Below are 10,449 nucleotides of genomic sequence, written 5' to 3'. Positions count from 1 at the left end.
CAATGGCTGTGGCGTGAATGGTGCAGAGAGTCTTAGTACCCACAAAACCTTTAGATTTTGGCTCTACAGGTAGCCTATGTCATAGTACAGAGGTCTGGAGGTCCTGAGAATTTCTACAAAGGCTGAATCCTGCACAGCCACATTCAAGGGAACATCTGTGGATGCACTTTTAGAACAGGTACATTGCCTCTAGTTTGCTACATCCTCACCTACTCTACTATCACCCCTCCAGCGCTCCCATACAAATTGTGGTCTCAACTGGGTCCAGTAAGACTTAGTTAGGACACCAGTATACCAGATGCTAGACTTCAAGGCATATGGCTCCTTGGCAGGTGCCCAGTAAACAGTGTCTGCTCAACAGTACTAGGGAAAGTGAGGCATCCCCTGGAAACATGGGGCCCTGTTCATGCAGCTCCCAGATGCAATGGAGGCTATCACACCTGCCCCACCCTCAGGGTAATCTCTGGTTCCAAAACTTCATGCCATTCAGATCACATTTGTCCCACAAAGTCCTACGATGTTCCCCAGGAGGCCTTGCATAGCAACTTATAAAGGAGGCCAAATCTGGACCGAGAGCTGTTCTCCACCAACCTGCTGTCCCCTCTGAGGCAATATGTTTGGAGACCCTTTTAGTTTGGTAGACCTTAACTATTTTCTCAACCCACTTCACAGTGATCAAAACACATTAGATTAAAGGTGGCTTTATCAATAAGGCAATGAAAACTAGGTAGTTGTTGGGATGGGTAATGTGAAGTCTGGATAAATCCATCATGAGCATCACGGAGATCAACCATGTCCTTGAAAACAGGGAAACCTTCTGCAAGCTGCCAGCAGAACCCAGCTCAGGTCTTCCTGGTCAAAGATGGGTCATGTCCATAGCTACACTAGTCACAGAGGGAGGGAATGACATCTTTCTTTGGCCTCAGTCTACTAAGGATTCCCTCTTGGAACAAGAAGAAGTCCAAACACAGGGACTGGTTGAAACACACTCTTGGAGACCGGTCAGTGGAGAGAGCTGAAATGGCTTCTACCACAAATACTCACATTGACAAAGTCTGGTAAAGTCCATGGTGAGAAAATGCAACTTTGCTCCAGAAACCTTCCAACATAACTAGCATTCACAGGGAATCTGCCCAGTGTGAACATTGGGATGAACAAGGTTTAGCCTCTGCCCTCATAGCTTATTTCCACTGCACATGGCTGTGCTGGAGGTGGAAGCACATTCTCTGCATTCCTTTCTCTAATGTGAATTTTCTGATGCTGGAAAAGGGAAGACCTCTGGCTGAAGGCTTTTCCACATTCACTGCACTTATACTGCCTGTATGGTTTGTGAACCTCCTGGTGCTGCGTCAGAGTAGACCTTTGCTTGAAGGTTTTCCCACATTCAAGGCACTCATAAGGCCTCTCACCGGTGTGAAGTCTCCGATGGTTATTGAAACTGGAGCTTTGGTTAAAGAATTTCCCACATTCGGGGCACTGATAAGGCCGTTCGCCAGTGTGAAGTCTCCTATGGCTACTGAGGCTGGAGCTCTGGCTAAACAATTTCCCACATTCGCTGCACTCATAAGGCCGTTCCCCAGTGTGAACTCTTTGATGCTTCATGAGGTCAAAGCTTCGGCTGAAGGCTTTCCCACATTCACTGCACCCGTAAGGCCGTTCACCAGTGTGGACTATCTGATGTTGGATAAGACTGGCAATGTGGCTGAATAATTTCCCACATTCATTGCACTTATAAGGTCTTTCTCCAGTGTGAACCCTCCAATGTTTAATGAGTCTGGAGTTGCAGCTGAAAGATTTCCCACACTCGCTGCACTCATGAGGACTTCTGCCAGTATGAACCCTCTTATGATGAGTGAGGCTGGAGTGCTGGCTGAAGAATTTCCCACATTCGCTGCACTCATAAGGCTTCTCTCCAGTGTGAACTCTCTTATGTTCAATGAGGTTGGAGCTTTTGCTAAAGAATTTCCCACATTCGCTGCACATATAGGGGCTTTCCCCGGTGTGAACTCTCTGATGTTTAACGAGACTAGAGTGTTCACTGAAGAACTTCCCACATTCCCGGCACTCATAAGGCTTTCCTCTATTGTGATCTCTCTGGTGTTGAAAGAGGCCAGAGGCATGGCTAAAGAATATCCCACATTTGTTGCACTCATAAGGCCTTTCTCCAGTGTGCGTTGTCTGGTGCTGAGCAAGCGTGGGTTTGTCACTGAAAGCGTTCCTATTCTCACCGCACTTGTTATGGCTTTGCACAGTGTGACTATCCCCCATGCCAGTGTCCTGGGATGGCTCCTCCACTCTGTGAGTGACCTGATGCTGCAGAAAGCCGGATCTGGCCTTCCCGTCCACAAAGTCCTTTCCACCTTCCCTGACTGTGCAAGGTTTCTTTGATGCGTCATCTCTGCAGCTCTTCATGAGTGAGGCCCTGTCCTCCTCCCTTCTGATAGGTGTGTTTACATTCTGCTGCATCTGATGCTGGTAATCGTTTGCATTAGACTTGAACTCCCTCCTATATGCCTCACAGACATATGGCTTCTGCCTGGGATGTGCTGCCCGATGTTTACCCAGGGCCAAAATGTCTTTCAAGTGTAGGCCACACATGTCACAGGAGCAGTCCTTCTGCTCAGGACTACTGAGATTCTGGTCATGTGGCACTCCTTCTAATGATGCGCTATGCTCACCCTCCGTTCCAGAGCAAAAATCTGAAAGCAGAGAAATGCTGGTGAAATTAACAGGAACTCCACTGGAAGGAAGCAGCCCCATGACAAATGCATCCTGACCCAGGAATGAGTTGATGGGATTGCTGGCAAGATGAGAAGCCTGAGGTCATGGTAAAGAGTGGTCTGCTCAACAGTACTGTGTCTGGCAAGGTCACAAAACAGGGGAGGCCTTACCAGGACCAAGGACACAAGGATGGGGCCAAGTATTAGGCCTAAAGGCGGAGTCTCCAACTCACTTCTCTAAAAAAATTTTTAAATGTTTATTTATTTTTGAGAGACAGAGACAGAGTGTAAGCAGTGTAGGGGCAGAGAGGGAGACACAGAATCTGAAGCAGACTCCAGGCCCGAAGCTGTCAGCAGAGGGCCCAATGTGGGCCTCATATTCACAAACTGGGAGATCATGACCTGAGCTGAAGTCGGACACTCAACCGACTGAGCCACCCGGGCACCCCTCCAACTCACTCTCTATAAAGGCTTTTCAGCAGGGCATTGGCTGCTAGTAACACATGAGCCCTGTGCAGAAGGTGTGTCCGGATCCAGGAAAATCTGATGGCAACCAAGTAGCTTGTGTTTAAGGACTATTAAAGGGAATATGCATATATCATGACATAATGAGTGTAGGTCCATGTGGGAGACTGTCTCAGAGGAAGCTGTGGCAAGAGTGAGATGGGAAGAGGCAGACAGGTGGGGCCTAGCCAGGGTCCCCAAGTCACAGCAGAAATGACAGGTGGGAGATGTGTCAAGAATGGTAAGGAAAGGTCGAAGAGAGATATACCCTTTGGCTTTGGCATCCAAACAATGACGAGTACGAGAAAAACTGCAGTTATGATTTGAAGACATACTGATGTCACAGGCTCCCCCATCCTCCACTCACCAGAGCCAGACCCACTGTACACCCCTCTTGCCATGGCGGAAGTCATGTCCACTCTGTCAGGTACCCATGGCTCTGCTCCCATCTCCAGCCAGGCAACTATGTGAGACCTGAAAGATGTAAGTCCTACGGGAAAGATGGGGCAGGTGAGTGGCCTGCACTCAGCCAGACGAACTACCCGAGGACAGACCACAGGAAAGAAAGTGAAATATTACAAAAAAGAACCTACGAGGGAGGGATGGCAAGAACATCCCAGTGGTCCCAGCAGGGACCTAGCAGTCAGGACTCCTAGGAGACGTTAGCTGAAGGAAACGGTCACCCAGGTGGACAGTGGCAAGCTGGCCGGGACCCACTGGGCTGCCTGCAAGATTCCTCACTCCTGGCCCCTTCCCCACAAGGTTTCGGGGCAGCAGGTACTGGAGCCCCTCAGGGAGAGCGGGGGACACTGCACACACTTTAGCCCTGGAAACTGCATCACGCATCCTGGGAGAGAGGGGACGGATGCGGTGCTCAGGGTCTGGCCATGGGAAGGAAAAGGGGACAGGCGGAAACGAGCTCAGGACACCAGGTGGGTGTGAAGGCCTTACCCAGCGAGGCTACAAGTGCAAAGTTCTCCAGCATCACATCGCAGTACAGGAGTCTCTGAGCCTCATCAAGGAGCCCCCATTCCTCCTGGGAGAAGTAAATGGTCACGTCCTCAAAGGTCACACAGCCCTGCCATGATGGGGACAGTCCATTCCACGATCAGCTTCTCTCCTCAGGCCTCCCTGTCTGTCCCCTGCTCCCCCACCTCCCCAGCTTCCCAACTCAGAAGAGATCCGAGGCCCTGGTTCCACTGATGCTGGCTCCTTTCTCATGCCTCACCCTACCACTGTCAGTCCACAGCAGCCACACACAGGTGAGCAGGAGACACCAGCTAGGCTCTGGGCCTGAAGTGCAGGGCCCACCCCCCCTGCTGTGGGCCCCCTCCCATGCCACCCACGTCAGGCTTCCCACATACAGACAAACATGGACTCAGTCTTCTCCCTTAATCCCCAGTACCAGGCCCCGGGGGCCAACGGCTCACACTCACTCCTATACGCACATCACGTCCTGCACTGCACTTCGTATCCCCATTGTCCCTGTACCCTCCCCCCATCCCAGCCCACATCATAGCCATCTCCATGGACCCTCACATGTTACTCTGCACATGGTATCCAGAAAGTTCTTAGCAAATACAACCATGATCCCATCCAGACCCGTGGGTGGCTCCCACTGCCAAGGGCAACATCTACCATTGATTTGAAGGTCTCCCTGCTCAGCCCTTCAATCTGGCTTCAATCCAAGTCATGCAGAACCACACAGACATCAGATTCCCTTGGGCCTCCTTCCTGTACCTTCATCAGTCACACTCTGTGACTCTGGTTCTCACCCACTCAGGGTCTAGTGGCTCCCCCAGCTGACCCCATTTGCCCCTGAGCTAATTCCCAGCCCAACCGAAAACCTCGAGGCCCCATCAAGGGTCACTACAAAGGCCTGCTGGGAATGTAGAGGTCAATGAGCACAGCCCAGGACTCACTATAATATTACTTCCATTATAGTGAGCCTCCCCATCCCTCCCATGTCGATACCACCTGCCAGACTCCCCCCTCCTTACACAGCCTCCCCAGCTGCCCCCCCCCCGACCATGAGCACTACTCTTCCATGTCTCTTTTTTAAAAAAATATTTCTTTATTTTTGGGAGAGTGCAAGTCAGGGAGGGGGAGAGACAGGGGGACAGAGGATCCCAGGCAGGCTGTGCGCTGACAGGCTGACAGCAGCAAGCTCCATGTGGGGCTCACAAATCACGGGATCATGGCCTGAGCCAAAGTCGTATGCTCAACTGGCTGAGCCACCCAGCTGTCCCCATGTCTGTCTTTATGATGCCAAACAAGCCAACCATAGTGCGCCAGCAAGAAACCCTGTTCTCAGTTCTCAGGCCCCACTTTCCTCTTTCTCTCTAATGTCACTGCAACCATGACCTGAAGGTTCATTCACCCTCCTGAACTGCTCATATAAGCACACCATCGACCACATACCAGATGCCACGTTTTAGATGTTTTAACTGTGGAAATAAACAAAAACCAACCAAATAAGAAAAGCAAAGGCTATTTATACTGAGCAAGGGAGAGATCCACCATCACTTATGTTTGGCAGACTTGAAGGCAGGTAGAGGTGTGGGAAAGCTTTACAGAGTTAAGGGGAAGGCTTCAGATGTGCCCTGATTGGGGGCTGTGGGCACAGGGAAGGTGTAGGCAGGCTAACTAGAAGTGGGGCATCCTAGTGATGGGTTAGGGGTACATATTTGGCTTTCTCTCCTTGGTCCCAAGGTGGAAGCAGGAACAAAAATTAGAGAAGCTGTCAGTTATTAATCAAGCCCTGGAAGGGGCGCCTGGGTGGCTCAGTCAGTTAAGTGTCTGACTTCAGCTCAGGTCATGATCTCACAGTTCGTGGGTTCGAGCCCCCCGTCGGGCTCTGTGCTGATGGCTAGCTCAGAGCCTGGAGCCTGCTTCAGATTCTGTGTCTCCCTCTCTCTCTCTGACCCTCCCCTGCTCACGCTGTCTCTCTCCCTCTCTCAGAAATAAAAATTTTAAAAAAAATTTAACATTTTAAAAAATTCAAGCCCTGGTCATTTGGGGGCCGTTGTTACAGAAATTATTGTTCCTGGATTGTCACTAGAGATAGCGATCTGGCTTCCTGAAGTCTAATTTAAGCAGGCTGCTTCCTGGGTTGTTTATTGTAGATAAAGAGGTTGGTTTCCTGGGCAGGTCCCTGCAGGTTGTGGGTCAGAATCCCATTTTTATATATGGTCTGGCCTTTGTCCTCTTGTGTATTCAGTCTCTCATAACCTTAACTGTACCTCACCAAAACACCGCGGCTGGGGTCTAGCGCCCACTCAACTCCATTCAGGGGTCTCTAGAACATCAGAACTCAAAAGGGCCAAAGCCTCACTTCTGCTTTTATATCAATATTCCTTCTACACCCAACTTCCCCATCTCAGTTGATGGCAATCCATCCTCCCAACTGCTGAAGCCAAAAACTATCCCTTCTCTTTCTTACCTTCCACATCAGAAAATCTGGTCAGCCTGACTTAAAAGATAGATCTAGAATCCAATAATCATGTCTACCTCCAGCCACCTGCACTACTCATCCAAACTGCTGCAATAGCAGACTCCTTGGTCTTGTGCCCGAATCGCAAGTCCTGGAGACCACTAAGGAGCTGACACCGATGCAAGTACTTGAGAGTTTTTATTACAAGCTCGAGCAGGGCCTCACCCGTCAACTGGCTCAGTGGCAGCAGCGTGAAACCCTGAACAATAGCAAGCAGGGTTTTTATGGGGTAAGGGACGGGGGTGTTACGGTGCACACGTTGTGCGTATAGCATCATCACATAAGCACCAATCATAATTGTACAGCACCCATGGTAACAGTTTTGACCATTCAGTATCTGTGAGGTGTCCGTACTTTTGGCAGGACCCAATCATGACCTTTGAGAATCCTTTGAAAATGACCAATTATGAGGTGAGCTCAAAGGGCCTACTGGGGTTTAGGCAAGCGGTGACTGATTGGCTAGTTTGTACAAAGTAACTATCTGCAGTTCCCAGCTCTGATTCAGACCACAGGAATGTTACACATTTCTTTTGATTGGCTGATCCTAGGGCGGTCCGAGGGTGGCTTCAGCCTTGAGCAATCAGAGGCTTTTCTTGGAACTGGGGATACGTGCAGCCCGAGGTTGCTCGTAATGGAGGCCTTAATCTCAAAATGACGTTACTTAGGCTCCTCAGTCTCCCCTCCTCCGCCTCCACCCTTACCCCACGTCAATTTTCTACTCTGCATCCACAGGGGAGCCTGTCAGCACCCGAGTCAGGGGTCTCCTGTTTTACTCTAAACCGTCTGTGGCTCCCAACACCATCAGAATAGAGGCCAAGCTCCTCAACCCGCCATTCCCAGGCTCACTGTCTCCGACCTGCTCTCCGAGCACTCAGGTCAATTTCACTGCCAGACATGTGTACACCCCGATTCCCGTGCCTAGGAAACCCTTCCTCGCCTCCTGCGAATTAGGAAATGGAAAGCGCTGTGTATAATCGCCGGTTTGGATTCAGCACCGCAGGCATGGCGTGGCTCTCCTCCAGCGTCCCTAGACTCAAAAGCCGAAGAGAGGTTTTTCTGTCCTAGGAGAGAACAGAAGACAGACAAGGCCCACCTCCGCGTTCCAGGTGTGGGGCACGAGAGCATGCACTCACCTGCGCCTGGTCCCTGAGAGCCGCCGCCGCCGCCGCCATCGGGACCGAGTCTTGCAGCGGAGCCGCCAGAGACGAGTGACCCCCCAGGTTCCCCGCCTCGCCTGGTACTATATGCGGCGGGCCCTCAGGCTCCCGGCTAGTGCAGGCACGCGGGGCGCAAGGCACGGCCGGACCGAGCGGACTAGCGTCTCAGGCGCGCTGCAATGAGCAGGGTCCTGGCGCCCCCGGCTCGGGAAAAGCCGCGAATGACGTGGAGACGCACAGTCGACCCCAGCTAGGACTGGCTGGCCCGGAACGCAGGAAGTTCCGGCCCGAAGCGGCGCCGAGCTCAAGAGCTGTCATTGGCCCGGCGGCAAGGCGCGGACTCCTGACTCAGCCTATAGGCCCTGCGTTTCTCTTCCCGCCCACACCCGGCCCTGCCCCGCTGGAGGGCTGTGCGACGGGGCGGAGCTGCGATGGTGTGGGGGCGGTGCGAGGGGGCGGTGCTGGGGTGGTGCTGAGGGCGGTGCTGAGGGCGGTGCTGGGAGAGCGCGGGGGGCGGTGCTGGGAGAGCGCGGGGGGCGGTGCTGGGGGCGGTGCTGGGAGAGTGTGAGGGGGAGCGCCGGGGGCTGTACTGGGAGAACGCGGGGCCGGCGGTGCTGGAGGACGCTCAGGGAGTGGGGCGGTGGGAGGAGGAGTTGCTGGGGGTGGTGCAGGGGCAGGTGCGGTTGTGGGAGGCTGTGCTGGGGGCGGTGAGAGTGGCGATACTGGGGAGAGCGCGAGGTGGGGGATTCTAAGGGGCGGAGCTGGGGGCGGAGCAAGGGCCGTGGTTCTGGGGACGAGGCCGGCGGGCGGTGCTGGGAAGTGGGGCGGGGGCGGTGATTGGGAGTGGGGCGGGGGCGGTGCTTGGGGGTGGCAAGGGGGGCTGTGCGAGGGGGTGGTGCTGGGAGGGGTAGTGCTAGAGGAGGGGCTTGGGTGTGGCGGCGGGGCGGTGCGCGGGGTGGTGGAGCTGGGGGTAGTGCTGGGGGGGTGGGACGAGGTGACGTCACTGAGGTGAGTCTTTCGAGAGGGGCAGTAATTGTGGGGAGGGCGGGAGTGTGGGGGCGGAGCGAGGGGCGGGGTGCTCGGGTTGGTTCTGGGGGTGGTGCGAGGAGAGTGCTATTTGGGGGGGGGGAGTCGGTGCGAGAGGGCGGTGATGGAGGCGGTGCAGGGTGGTGGTGTGGAGCTGAGGGCCTTCCGAGAGGCGGTGCTGGGGCCGCCCTTCGGGGACCCTGGGGGTGTGGTGCGAGGGAGTGGCTTTGAGTGGGGGTTTCGGTTCAGGGGGCGGTGCTGGAGGGGGGTTGCTGGCGCGCGCTCGGGTTACCTGCTTCTCGCTGGTTCCTGCTGGTTCTCCGTGACAGCAGTGCGCGAGCTTTTCCTCTTAACGGGGCTGTCCCCAGACTTCTCTGTCTTTCTGAAGCCAAGTCCCAGTCGCCTTCAGGCGTCTCTCACAGGTTACCGATTTAAGCGTGCGGGGCAGAGGCAGGCCCGGCACTTCTCAGACTTTCCAGTAGGGGCCCAGGTTCACACTGACGATTGAAGGGAACACCTGATCTGGTCTCTGTACTAACCTTAAATGTAGTTCTAATTCAGTGCTTCTCAGCCCAGCGTCACCATCATCTGGGAGTTTCTTAAAAATCCTAGTTTGGGGCAACAACCCAAACCTAGGTATTCAGAAATTTTGCGGGTGGGGCGTTCTGCGTGTGAACAAGCCGTCCTGGGGAAGCCAGCCTGAGAAAAGGGACTCCTGGTAAATAACGGGTCCCAGCGTGTGCTTCCTGCTGAATACTTACAGGTGGTTATAGGGGCGCCCGGTTGGTCAGTGGGTTAAGCGTGGGACTCTTGGTTTTGGCTCAGGTCGTCTCCCTCTCTCTGCCCCTTTCCTGTGCGCGCGCTCTCTCTCTCAAAATAATAAATATATATATATATATATATATTTTAAAAAGAGCCATTATCGTCATCAGCATCATCACAAGTCACAAACCCTTTCGAAGGAGGGCAAATCAGAGACAGCTCTCTACAAGGTAACTTAGGATATTTGTCAAAATACTGAGTCTCATTCAGCAAGTAGCTGCATAGGTAATGATGATAATACATGAGAGCACACTTTTTACTATTTATCTTTTTAATTTTATTATTTGAAATACATCATGCAGGGGAATTTCATAAACTACAGGTAGGCCTATTGCACAAGGGACAGATGCTTATAGGCCACATGGTTTAACATTTGAGAACATCATGGTTAAATGTCCTCAGTGGACCATGGAACTGACATGGCTTCAGGTTCGTTACATAAGATGATATGTCATTACTCATCTCTGGTTCTCAGGCATTAAAGAAAAAATCATTAAAGACGCTTGTTGAGAATGATAAGGTGGACTTTATTCACGGGCCCTATCGTGTTAAGTATAAGGACCACAGCAGGAGGAGTTTGTGGTGCGAAACTTGTTCAACTCCAGGTAGAACAAGGAAAAGTGGGAATTTATAGGAGCACGTGGGAGGGAGGGGATGGGAAATTACTAAGAGGCTACATCAGGGAATAAGAGCGGTTCGAAATAAACCAACTTACAAGATTCTTGTT

General features: G+C 52.7%; 1 protein-coding gene across 1 annotated transcript; it reads right to left on the bottom strand.

Annotated features, from left to right (window-relative positions):
* Window positions 1-1,013: 1,013 nt before the first annotated feature.
* Window positions 1,014-7,994, bottom strand: ZNF792 (zinc finger protein 792). The gene is made up of 4 exons (XM_039224376.1): window positions 7,851-7,994; window positions 4,176-4,302; window positions 3,592-3,714; window positions 1,014-2,699 (listed from the first exon to the last, which is right to left on the bottom strand). Exons 1-4 carry the CDS (start codon window positions 7,887-7,889, stop codon window positions 1,162-1,164), a joined length of 1,827 nt encoding a protein of 608 aa, XP_039080307.1. The 5' UTR covers window positions 7,890-7,994; the 3' UTR covers window positions 1,014-1,161.
* Window positions 7,995-10,449: the final 2,455 nt, after the last annotated feature.

This window comes from Hyaena hyaena, unplaced genomic scaffold (assembly GCF_003009895.1).
Source record: "Hyaena hyaena isolate Hyena2069 unplaced genomic scaffold, ASM300989v1 scaffold_1628, whole genome shotgun sequence".
NCBI lineage: Eukaryota > Metazoa > Chordata > Mammalia > Carnivora > Hyaenidae > Hyaena > Hyaena hyaena.
The sequence above is the reverse complement of the archived record's forward strand: the minus strand, read 5'-3'. Positions and strand labels throughout refer to the sequence as shown.

Bases quoted from the DNA above. Each gene is read 5' to 3' on its own strand.
- ZNF792 (XM_039224376.1), bottom strand. From the start codon at position 7,889: ATGGCGGCGGCGGCGGCGGCTCTCAGGGACCAGGCGCAG. The intron at 3,715-4,175 runs GTAAGGCCTTCA...TCTTTCCCGTAG, and splicing joins TGCACTTGTAGCCTCGCTGG to GACTTACATCTTTCAGGTCT. The intron at 2,700-3,591 runs GTGAGTGGAGGA...CTCTGCTTTCAG, and splicing joins GTACAGTGGGTCTGGCTCTG to ATTTTTGCTCTGGAACGGAG.